A 12,622-nucleotide genomic window follows, 5' to 3' on the forward strand; every position below is an offset into this window, starting at 1 on the left:
CCACCACACCCAGCTAATTTTTGTATTTTTAGTAGAGACAGGGTTTCACCATGTTGGCCAGGATGGTCTCGATCTCTTGACCTCATGATCCACCCACCTCGGCCTCCCAAGGAGAATTTCATTTTATTTAGGCTTATGATAATAAATGTAAGCATCCTTCCTCCTTGTCCCCCATTCTATTTTGGAGCACTTAAGTTGATTCTAATATTTCACTGACTACTTAGTGTTACTGCATTTTAAATTATTTTCTTGGATAGGTGAGTAGTAGAATATCTTCATACATACGGTCACATTCATCTTCAGAAAGTCTGTGCCAGTTTATGTTACTATAAACTGTGTGTGAGTGTGCCTGGCCAATTGCAGCTTTGCCAGTGCTATAATTATTTTTAGTATTTGCCAGGTAGGTAGGGGAGACAGTATATAATATCTCATTTCCAGTTGTGTATACTTTATTAGTAGTAAGGCTAAATATTAGCCTTTTGAATCTGCTCTTCTCTGCAAATTGAATTATATTATTGTTGATGAATCTTTAGTTAAGGATATTAGACTTTCTGTTGTTCTTATAACAAATGTATTTCCCTTGGTTACCTTTTTTTATAAACAAGTTTAAATTTTATATGAAACATTTTTCTTGTTCATATGTTATATGAAATCATCCTTTTTCCCCAAAAAGGAGTGGCTTAAAATAAAAAGGCAGAAATATGGGACAACTATTGTATAAAGATAGAAAGACAAGCAGAAACACCATGGTAGTGCACACCTAACTGAAGGAATGCATCTTGTTTGGAACACAAAATATAAGTCTAAGTTTATTTTACAAAAATGGAGAATTTTCATTCAGTAGTATAGTGAGATAGGCTTTTGACAATAGCATGTTCATGGTATTCTGTATTTGAAATATATTTTATGTTTTTTAACTGGAAAATTTTTAAATTAATTTTCAACTTTATGGTAGGACAATTTAGAGTGATATTGTGACACTACATTAAGAATGTTTGGGCTGGGCACAGTGGCTTACACCTGTAATCCTAGCACTGTGGGAGGCCAAGGCAGGAGGATCGCTTGAGCCCAGGAGTCCAAGACCAGTCTGGGCAACAAGGTGAGACGCCATCTCTACAAAAAGTATTAAAATATTAGCTGGGTGTGGTGGCACACACCTGTGGTTCCAGCTACTCAAGAGTCTTAGGCAGGAGAGTCGGTTGAGCCTGAGAGGTGGAGACTTCAGTGAGCCATGATCTTGCCACTGCACTCCAGCCTGAGCAAGAGAGTGAGACCCTGTCTCAAAAAAGAGTATTTGCCATAGAGTTGTATTGTTTGGGTTCAAATATTGACTCTGCCTCTTTCTAGCTGTATCACCTTGAATAAGTTATTTAATCTCTCTGGGCCTTAAGCTGCCTGCCTTCCTGATTCCCGGTTGTTGTTGTTGCGACAGAGTCTCACTCTGTCACCCAGCCTGGAGTGCAGTGGTGCGATCACAGCTCACTGCCTCCCCTACCTCCTGGGCTCAACTGATCCTCGCATCTCAGCCTCCCGAGTAGCTGGGGATGCAGGTGCATGCCACTATGCCTGGCTAATTTTTGTATTTTTGGTAGAGATGGGTTTTCGCCATGTTGCCCAGGCTGGTCTCAGACTGCTGGGCTCAAGCAGTCCTGCTCAGCCTCCCAAAGTGTTAGGATTAACAGGCGTTAGCCAGCATGCCTGGCTGACTTTCTTGTTTTAAAAAGGGATAAAATAGTAGCTACTTTATAAGCTTGTTGGGAAGATTAAATTATTTAACAAATGTATAAATGCTGAGAACACTGCTTGACACCTTCTCAATGTATGTTAGCTTTTCTTTTTTTTTTTTTTTTAAATCGAAGCAATACATGCACTTACTTTCAAAAGTCAAATATTACCAAAAGGCAAGTTTATATTAGAAAAAAATCAGTCCCTCTGTTCCCTCCACAAAGACCCCTTTGAAGTCTTTTAGCTGTGTCTTTTATTTTTAATAATATGTCAATACTGCATACCTTTTCTATCCTACTTTTATATGCTGTTCATTTTGTTTTCCTATTATATTTTCTGTGATATTTCCCTGAGTTTTTATTATCCTTCCAGATAATTTACTTATGAATGAGCAAAATTAAATGCAAACACCAACACCTTTTTCACTCTTCTTGACACTAACAGCAGATTAGAGAATACATCTGTTATACATCCTTTTTAGAGACGGGGATAAAAACAGTGTTCTTGGAAAACAGTTGCTCAATCACTGTAGACACAGAATTTTGAAATTAAGCAAGATAGGAGTTGACAGAAGTTAAGTACCACTTTAATTTGCTCTCAGCCTTCTTAACAAAGTGTGCCCACGTTCCTAAGGGGTGGCAGATTCTTTATCACCAGTTGCCCTTTGGTTTAGCCAGTTTCACTAACAGTGTTAATTGCTATAGTTGAAGGCTGGCTAGACGTTAGCTAGTAATGAATTTAAACAAAACATTTGTTTTTATGATATAAATGCCATAAAGACACAAAATACTTCTTTAGTTGTATAACTGTAAAACTTGCATGTTTTCTATGAGGAAAAATATAAAATCAGAATGAGAAGCCATTTGTGGATACTAAAATAAACACTTGTCACAGACTCACAGTAGAGAAACCTGTTATCTTACTTTTTTATGTAGCAAATTTATCTTGGTGAATTCTGCATATCAGGACATTAGAGATTTCCTGCATAGAACTCAAAAGTATGGATATGCCTTAATTTATAATTAGCCCCTATCGATGGGCATTCAAGTTGTTTCCAGCTTTTTGTAGTTATAATCATTGCTGCAATGTGTGACCACTTACATACATCGTTTCATATACATGTGTATTTCTGTATAGAATGTGCATTTATTATAATGTAGGATTATAGGTGTGTGACACCATGCATGGCTAATTTTTGTATTTTCAGTAGAGATGGAGTTTCACCATGTTGGCCAGGCTCATCAGGAATTCCTGGCCTCAAGTGATTCACCGACCTCGGCCTCCCAAAGTGCTTTTTCATAGGTTATTGTTGTCATTTATTTTGATCCTTTCATTCACATTGGAAACTACTCAAGTGGTAATCTTAGGATTTCCTTTCATGAAAAAAAAAAAAAAGGCAGATTTTAATAAGAGTGCCAAGACAATTTGATGGAGGAAAGAGTACTCTTTTCTTTCTTTCTTTCTTTTTTTTTTTTTTTCCACACATGCCGTTTATTGGTTTCTTCTAGCAGGGTGGCTTCAGGCCCTTCACGCCTCTCAGACACCACCCATGAGGGTTTAGGAAGGTGCCATCATTCTGTGAAGGCCCAGAGCTTACCCAAGTCTTAGAGCCCAAGTTGAATCACCAACCAGAGGGTTGGGAGAGGAAAAGGAAACAGGCAGAGGGGAAAGACAAGGCTCTGCAGTGAAGGGGACTGATATCAAGGGAATGCTGAGGTCCAGCAGTGTCTCCGGGGGGCATGCTACATCCTGAGGCTCCTCAGGACTGGATGGAGTAGATCTGTGTGCTGAGAAGCTCATGTCTATATGGCAACTTAAAGGAGGCGCTTGATGTCAGGCTCAATGTTGATGGTTGGGAAGGTGCGGCTGTAGCGTCGGAAGGGCTCTCCCTCCGGCACTATGAGGAACTTCTCAAAGTTCCAGGCCACATCTGAACGGCGCACGGGACTCCAAATGATGAGCTTGGGATCGGTCATGAGGGAAAATGGGTCATCATGAGGGTAGGGGAGCTTGTCCTTCAGGTAGGCGAAGACAGGATGCTCATTCTGCCCATTCACCTCACATTTTTGGACAAGGGTGAAGGTGGGCTGGTATCCACCCCCAGGACGGACATACTTGAGACTGTTCAGGATCTCCTCACTCTGACAGTTCTCCTGAGGTCCAAATTGGTTGCAAGGGAAGCCAAGGACCACCAGGCGCCTGGGAAAGCGGCACTGCAGCTCGTTGAGCTGGGTGAAGTCCCGAGTGGTTGTGCCTCAGAGCGAAGCCACATTCTCAATCAGCACGGCCCTGCCCCGGAACATATTGAAATCTACCTTCTCCCCATCCAGGCTGATGGCACTGAGGTCATAGAAGGACTTGGCAATGAAAGCCATGGTGAAGCGCAGAGTGAGCTTTTTTTTTTTTTGAGACGGAGTCTCACTCTGTTGCCCAGGCTGGAGTGCAGTGGCGAAATCTTGGCTCACTGCAAGCTCCGCCTCGCAGTTCATGCCATTCTCCTACCTCAACCTCCCGAGTAGCTGGGACTACAGGCGCCCGCCACACTTGGCTAATTTTTTGTATTTTTAGTAGAGATGGGGTTTCACTGTGTTAGCCAGGATGGTCTTGATCTCCTGACCTCGTGATCTGCCTGCCTCGGCCTCCCAGAGTGCTGGGATTACAGGTGTGAGCCACTGCGCCTGGCCAGAATACCCTTTTCAATAAATGTTACAACTGTATATCCACATGCAGAAGAATGAAGTTAGAGGCCTATCTCACATCATATACAAAACTCTCACAATGGATGAAAAGATCCAAATGTAAAAGTTGTAAGTCTAAAGCTCTTTTTTAAAAAAAAGCATAAATATCTATGACCTTGGATTTAGGCGATGATTTCGTAGAATATGACACAAATACCACAAGTGACAAAAGAAAAATAATAAATTGGACTCCATCAAAATTTAAAAATGTTGTACTCCAAAGGATACTACCATAAATTGAAAAGACAATCCACAAAATGGGAAGAAATATTTGTAAATGATATATCTGATAAGTAACTGGTATCCAGAATATATAAAGAACTCTTACACCTCAGCATGACAACCCAGTTTTAAAATGAGCAAAGGATTTTAATAGACATTTCTGCAAAGAAGATACACAAGTGGCCCATGTAAGCATGTGGAAAGATGTTTAACATCATTAGTAAGGGAAATGCAAATCAAAATTACAATATGATAGCATTTCACATCCTCTAGGATAGCTATAATAAAAAAGATGCACAAAAACAAGTGTTAGCAAGAATGTAAACTGTGACATCCGTTGCTAGTGAAAATATAAAATAGCACAACAGGCCAGGTGCAGAGTCTCATGCCTGTAATCCCAGCACTTTCGGAGATCCGAGGCAGGAGCATCGCGTGAGCCCAGGAGCTCGAGACCAGCCTGGGCAACATGGCAAAACCCCGTCTCTACAAAAATTAGCTGGACATGGTGGCACATGACTGTGGTCCCTCGGGAGGCTGAGTTGGGAGGATCACTTGAGCCCAGCACGCAGAGGTTGCAATGAGCTGAGATCACATCACTGCACTCCAGCGTGGGCAACAGAATGAGACCATGTCTCAAAAAATAAATAAGTAAATAAATAAATAAATAAATAAAAATATAATGGTATAGCAGCTTTGGAGTATAGTCAGGAGGTTCCCTAAAAAGTCAGAGTACCGTATGACCCAGAGTTACCATATGACCCAACTACCTCATTTCCTAGGTATATATTTAAGAAAACTAAAAACGTGTCCACTGTAAAACTTGTGTATGAATGTTAGTAGCAGCGTTGTTCATAATAGCCAAAAAGTGGGAATAACGCAAATGTCTCTCAGCTTATGATGAATGGATACACAAAATGTGGCATATTCATACAGTGGATATTATTTGGCCATAAAAAGGAATAAAGTCCTGATATGCTAAGCATAGATTAACTTTGAAAACATTGTGGTAATTGAAGTAAACCAGTCACCAAAAAACCACATATTATATGATTCCATTTATATGAACTGTCCAGAATAAGCAAATCCACGGAAACAAGGTAAGTTAGTGGTTGCCAGGAGCTGGGTGGTGGGGGGTGTGGTGGGGGAATGAGGACTGTTTTGGGGGACTTTTTTGGTGGGTGAAATGATGGAAATGTTCTGGAATTAGTGGTGAGTGATTACATGACTTGTGAATATACTAAAGCCACTAAATTATATGCTCTAAAAGGGTGAGTTTATGGTGTGTGAAAATTACACACTTTAAAAAGTTGACTTTATGGTATGGACTTAGTAGTGCCCTGCTTTTTTGGGGAGGTGTTAGTTGTTTGTAGTTCCCCCCATACCCCTTCTGTGAAACCATCTAATTTTTACAGACAAAGCTAGTGTCTTACACCTTGTAAGTATAAGCGTGGTTGTTAGTGTTCTGAGAGCCTACATAGCAAAGCTTATTGTAGGGTAGCATGTCTGCTCAGTATACAAAATTTAAATGTATTCTTTCATTTTCAGCCTGGCCTTACCCATGCCCTTTTCTTTGCCTAAAATCATGAAATATATGGTCCTTCGCTCTGTAAAGTTCATTACATTCTCTATAGAGTTTATTCTTTATAGAGTCATTTTCTCTGTAGAATTCCCTATAGTTGGTAATGGTGGAGGGACAGAAATCTGGCTGTCAGAGGTGTAGAATCAATGACCCAGTTGTCTGTTTTACTATAATTTAACTGTCTTCCCTGCTTTCCCCAGTATTTTGGTGCCTTTACTGCCTAACTTCTTTCTGGGGTTCTCTTAAGACACGCCAGTTTCTCGTTTCTGTATCCCTCTGCAAATACTTAGTTCTTGGCTTCTTCTTGTTGTATGAGTTGCCTTGCCTCTGATTTCTCTTTTCCAGAAATGCTTGGGCAACTCTAAACTGCTGTTTTCTCTTCTCCTGTTTTCTTTGCTGGTATTTACTTTTTAAATTTCTTACGTAAATACCCTGCAAAAACAACCCAAATGTCCCACCAGAAACTCAGGAATTAAAGTATATGATGAAGCTGGGCATGGTGGCTCATTCCTGTAACCCCAACACTTTGGGAGGCTGAGGCAGGCAGATCACTTGAGGCCAGGAGTTCAAGGCCAGCCTGGTGAAAGACACGGTGAAACCCCATGTCTACTAAAAATACAAAAGTTAGCCAGGCATGTTGGTGCGTGCATGTAGTCCAAGCTACTTGGGTGACTGAGGCACAAGAATCACTTGCACCCTGGAGAACTGAGATCGCACAACTGCACTTTAGCCCGGGTGACAGAGCAAGACTATAAAAATATATATATATTCATACCATGGAATGCAAGAGTTTAAAACAATGAAATGGAACTTTATGTCCTGACATCAAAAGCTTTTTTTTATATGAACATGATTGTAAAAGAGTAAGTATAATTTCAATCTGCTATTTTAAAACAGTACATTTCTAGATACATATTAAAAGTATGGAATCAGCTTCACAAAGTGCATCTCTAGATTCAGGCCTTTTTACTTCCAACATTTCACATTTTGCATTTTTATTATTTTTATTGTAAACATGTTTTAAATGTATGTTAGTTTGCAGAGATAATATAAGTAAAACTCAAATTGTATAACTGAGTTTTTTAGACAATTATTAATCTTGGGCAAAAACAAGTATTAACCATTGGGAATACATATGTTTATACATTATGATATGTAATACTAAGCATAATTAAAACTTTGCAACTTTGCTGTCATCATTTTAATTATCAGATTGGTGCCTTTTTGTACGAGAATTATTTTGTTTTTCCTCTCGTCCAATTTGTTTGGCTTAGAAACAAAATAATAGAAAAACGATAGTAGTAATAGCAGCTAATAGCACTTATTGAACACTAACTACATACCAAGCACTGTGCTGAAGTGCTTTAGATGTTTTGTTGTCAACTTATTTATTTTTGTTGTTTTTTTTTTTTGAGACGGAGTCTTGCTTTTATTGCCCAGGCTGGAGTACAGTGGCGCCATCTTGGCTCACTGAAACCTCCACCTCCCGGGTTCGAGCGATTCTCCTGCCTCAGCCTCTGAAGCAGCTGGGATTACAGGCATGTGCCACCACACCTGGCTAAGTTTTGTATTTTTAGTAGAGACGGGGTTTCACCATGTTGGTCAGACTGGACTAGAACTCGTGACGTCAGGCGATCCACTCACCCTGGCCTCCCAAAATGCTAGGATTACAGGCGTGAGCCACTGCGCCTGGCCATCAATTTAATTTTCAAAATAGTTCACTGAGGCCTAAATACTACTATACCAATTTTACAGACAAACTGAGACAGAGATATTAAACCACTTGCCCAAGGGTTTGTGGTTTTATTTTTTTATTTTTTTGAGATGGAGTCTTGCTCTGTTGCCCAGGCTGGAATGCAGTGGCGCAATCTCTACCTCCCGGGTTCAAGAGATTCTCATCCCTCAGACTCCCGAGTCGCTGGGACTACAGGTGCCTGGCACCACGCCAGGCTAATGTTTTATTTTTAGTAGAGATAGGGTTTCACCATGTTGGCCAGGTTGATTTTGAACTCATGATCTCTCAGGTGACCTGTCTGCCTCAGCCTCCCAAAGTGCTGGAATTACAGGCATAAGCCACTGTGCCCACCCCCAAAGTTTTTTGTTGTTGTTGTTGTTGTTGTTTTACGTAAAACGTGCTGTCATTAGAATTTGACATCAGACCTACAGTTAGCCTGTTTTTAACAATTTAGCCATGTTGCTTCTTGCATATCCAGACTTAAGATGTGTATGTGATTAAGTTGAGAAACAGATTCTCAGACAGGTATATAAGTCTTTCTGATAACTGTTTCTGGCTGCCCAGAGGCCTTTTTTTGGTTGGTTAATATTATAGTGATTTGGTTACATTCTGGTAAAACCAGGTATCTCAGTACTTTAGATAAAGAATGAGTTACTTCTGTTGCATTTGTTTATCTCCTAGAGGTCTGAAGGGTTTGAACTAAATACAGTGTTTGCAGAAGCCCTCTTAACCTATAGGACATAAGTTTTCATGGGATTGGCTCAAAATGAATGAAACGCTGTGGATGTATAATTTTCTGGAGAGTACCCAGAGTTTTTCTAGGATTTTCACACAGAAGTTACTCATCAAAGGCCAAGACCATGAATTACCTCATCCTTATTTTTCTTTTGGTCAGAGAGCTAGCCCTGAATGTTTTACTTACTATTTTATAGGAATCATTTCATGTGTTTATCTTCAGCCATTTAAGCTATACTTCAAAAGCACAATGAAAACAATGATGTGTACTTAGTGATGAAATATACACAAGATGAACAAAGACTACAAGGGGATTTCTTGTGGTAATAAAATTAGAGAAATGCACTAGTGCATCTCCAATGTCCTTTCTAGCTTCCAAATGTTATAATTGTTTTCCCTATTTGGAAAAGTAGGCATTTTCCCACAGTAAAATTTTTGCAGAATTGAGTTTTGAAGTATCATTAATAATCCAAGAACCAGATAGAAAAGTTAAGGGTTACTGCAAGTGCTACTAATTAGTACTCAGACGTTCGTAATTTCAAGCAGTTCCTTTATCAAATTCAAATGTGTTAATTTCTGATATGATTTAGAAAAATGATTTCTGATATCTTTACAAGTGATTGGATTTGTACTAAAAGCTCTTTTTTGTTATATATGTTTAAAGAAAAATTTTTTTAATTCTTCAATAGGGAAGTTTGGTTGGCTTAGTGGATTATCCAGATGATGAAGAGGAAGATGAAGAAGAAGAAACGTCCCCCAGGAAAAGACCTCGTCTTGGCTCATAAAATATTTATTAGGGGACCCTCAACATGTGGTCTTAAAATGCTGCAACTGTTCGATGAGCTGTAAATCCGAATCAGAAAGCTTTCTCAATTGAACTTAGAAAATATACAAGGAGTAGCAAAAGACACTCAATATATCAGCTAAGGGAGTTTAGTTCTAATAAAAAAACAGGCTTCCCAGGAACTTCATTGCTTGCCAGTAATTAAGGGGTTTGCCTTTTAGGCTGTCAAAACAAACGTTAATAACCAGAACCTGGGAGACAGCTTCTCAGCAAGGAAAAGTCACAGGTTTTGGGACGGTTTAGGGGAGGGGAAAAGGTTGATATAATAATGCAGGGTTGCTCCTCGGGGTGTTGATCTAAAAACAATTTTACAGAACTTCAGTTGTAAACTCAATAACATTACTTGTATAATGGTGCTGGCCATGTTGTTGTTTTAATCAGTTGCCTCTTTTTAAAAGAAATTTTTATGGAAAACACATTCAACTATCATTAAAAAAAAATGAAGTTAAGCTGTTGGGACCATTTATTTAAGATTTAACAAAAGTTCAGCCTTTTAGGTAGTTGAAGGGAAGTACACCCCATATTCAGCACATGTTGAATTTTCTACACCAGGAATTTTCAATATGTATATTGATGAAAACAAGCTCAATTCAAACTGGACAGTTTTAAGATAATGTTAAAGTCAGCACTTTTAGAGACAATGAAGGCCAAGAATCAGTACAGTAGTATTCCAAAATGATTTTCTCTAGAAATTTGAAAGTGGATAGAACAGAATGTTTTCAACCACCTACCAGTACAATCTTTTGTGGAAGATACTTTGAAATCACTTTTTGCTTTGTTAGTAAAGTTCTCTCTCTTTCCAGAGCTGCAAGTTTTAAAGTGTTACTTATACAGACCAACAAAGAATAGTGCTGAATTAAGTGGCATTTAGTATCTAGAAGCCATTTTGATCCAAGAAGCGACTTGTCAAAGTCAGCATGCAGCACATGTAGCTTTTCTGTAAACAAGGGTGTGATATGAAAGCTGCTTTTTTAAGAAGAGTAAAAGCACATTCCATGTACGTAAGTGAATTTTAAAATTAAATTGAGGCAAACAGTTATGTTTTATTTTTAGAGCAACAAGTTAACTGTACATATTTTAATGTTAGTTTGCTCATCTATGATCTGAGATCATGCCGAAGTGAGAAAAATGTCCCCAAAATACAATTTAATGCATTGGGAAAAAAAATTTTTAATAGTAATTCCAGCCACAATCTTTAGATCACCCTTATAATGTGTTATGGGTCCATTTTTCCTGGAATAGTTTAATCTGAAGCAGTTTCCCCTGTTTTGGAGATTTTGTAGTTAATTTTAATTTTGGCTATTTGGAAAAGATGAGCTGTCTGTGTAGATATGAAGTATAGTTTTTCCATAAAACAGATGTTTATTTTGTATTAAAAATACCACTGTACTTGTTTTACACCATTTGTATACATGTGGTGATATTAATGCTAAACTGTAAAATTCAGGAATTAAAATGTGACCCTGTAATTCCGTAATTGATGTTTGTGTTTGGTTTGTTGTAAATATAAATTAACTCCATTTTGAGATATGTCAATTTTACAGTATCTTTTAAAAGGCAATACAATTATACATAAATATTTATTATAAACTGCTAGGTCATACCCCAGTTTTAATGAAATAATTCTAAACAAATGCGGGTCAACGGCACTTTATCACTGACTACTTATAGAAGGTAAGCCTTGGGGAAATCAAAGCATCATGGTATGGAGCTTTTCTCACCTCTTCAGTTAAAGGTGTACATATAATAAGAAAGAAAGACCTTCCACCTCATAAGGCAGGTGACTCAGGATATTTTAAACCAAGATCAGTAAAGTTCCCATCCACTTTCTTTGAATCAGCAAGTTTTATCCAGACCCATCTCTCAGCTTTTATTAAATTTCTTCTTATAATAAGCCCACATGTAAAACAGTTTCCTAGTTACTTTTTGTTTGTTTGTTTGAATCTTGCTCTGTTGCCCAGGCTGGAGTGCAGTGGCGCAATCTCAGCCCACTGCAACCTCCACCTTTGGGTTCTAGTGATTCTCCTGCCTCAGCCTCCTGAGTAGCTGGGAGTACAGGCGCCCATCACCACACCCAGCTAATTTTTAGTAGAGACAGGGTTTCACCATGTTGGCCAGGCTGGTCTTGAACTCCTGACCTCAAGTGATCCGCCTGCTTTGGCCTCCAGAAGTGCTGGGATTACAGGTGTGACCCACCGTGTCCAGCCCTCCTCATTACTCTTGACTCCTCTTAAGTAACTTTAAGTCCTAGTAGGAAGTACTATTTTTCTTTTTTTTTTTTTTTGAGATGTAGTCTCGCTCCATCGCCCAGGCTGGAGTGCAGTGGCACGATTTCAGCTCATTGCAACCTCCACCACCTGGGTTCAAGCAATTCTCTGCCTCAGCCTCCTGAGTAGCTAGGATTACAGGTGCCCATCACCATGCCAGGCTAATTTTTGTATTTTCAGTAGAGATGGGGTTTCACCATCTTGGCCAAGCTGGTCTTGAACTCCTGACCTCGCGGTCCACCCGCCTCAGCCTCCCTGTCTCTGTATCTTATGAAGACTTCCTTTTTCTTTCTGAAGAGCTGCCATAAGTCTTAAACATTTAAATCATCATCTGAACCTTTTCTTGTAGCAGAATTGTGAATGTTTTCCTGAAGTACAGGTTACAGTTTTCATGGTACAAGTGCTTACCTACGACGATAAGAGAATAAGGCTTAAAATATCCCTTAAAAGAACAATTGTGAGAATTCCACGTTAGCAGCTGTCTTTAAATGACTACCCTCAGACAGATCTGGGTTTTTGTATCTTCATCTTTACTCAGTGAAGCAAGCCAAGAGCCCATATTTGTATGCCTTAGGTCCTCTTAAAATGGTATCTGTAAACATGTATCCAATATAAAAACTATTTTTAATAAAAAGTTACATGAAACAGATTTCTGTGTTTTAATCACTAGCATTTCCTCTTATCCATCTAGTGATGAAAATATAACAAACGTAAATACTGGTTTTTCTGCAGATTGAAGGTTGGACTTGTGTAACTGAAACTGAGTAATTCTTGTTA

At 38.9% G+C, this 12,622-nt stretch overlaps 1 protein-coding gene and 1 pseudogene across 1 annotated transcript in view; one reads left to right on the forward strand and one right to left on the reverse strand.

Annotated features, from left to right (window-relative positions):
• The window catches only part of SMEK2 (SMEK homolog 2, suppressor of mek1 (Dictyostelium)), an 82,943-nt gene extending 70,452 nt beyond the window's left edge, over nucleotides 1–12,491 (forward strand). Inside the window, exons 18-20 of the mRNA XM_011957452.1 lie at nucleotides 3,874–4,070; nucleotides 9,424–11,539; nucleotides 11,890–12,491. Coding sequence (XP_011812842.1) covers nucleotides 3,874–4,070; nucleotides 9,424–9,519 — 293 coding nt within the window. The 3' untranslated portion in view covers nucleotides 9,520–11,539; nucleotides 11,890–12,491. The remainder of the gene's footprint in view (nucleotides 1–3,873; nucleotides 4,071–9,423; nucleotides 11,540–11,889) is intronic.
• Nucleotides 3,528–4,100, reverse strand: LOC105522851 (annotated as a pseudogene).
• Nucleotides 12,492–12,622: the final 131 nt, after the last annotated feature.

Source organism: Colobus angolensis, unplaced genomic scaffold (assembly GCF_000951035.1).
Source record: "Colobus angolensis palliatus isolate OR3802 unplaced genomic scaffold, Cang.pa_1.0 Scaffold442, whole genome shotgun sequence".
Lineage (NCBI taxonomy): Eukaryota > Metazoa > Chordata > Mammalia > Primates > Cercopithecidae > Colobus > Colobus angolensis.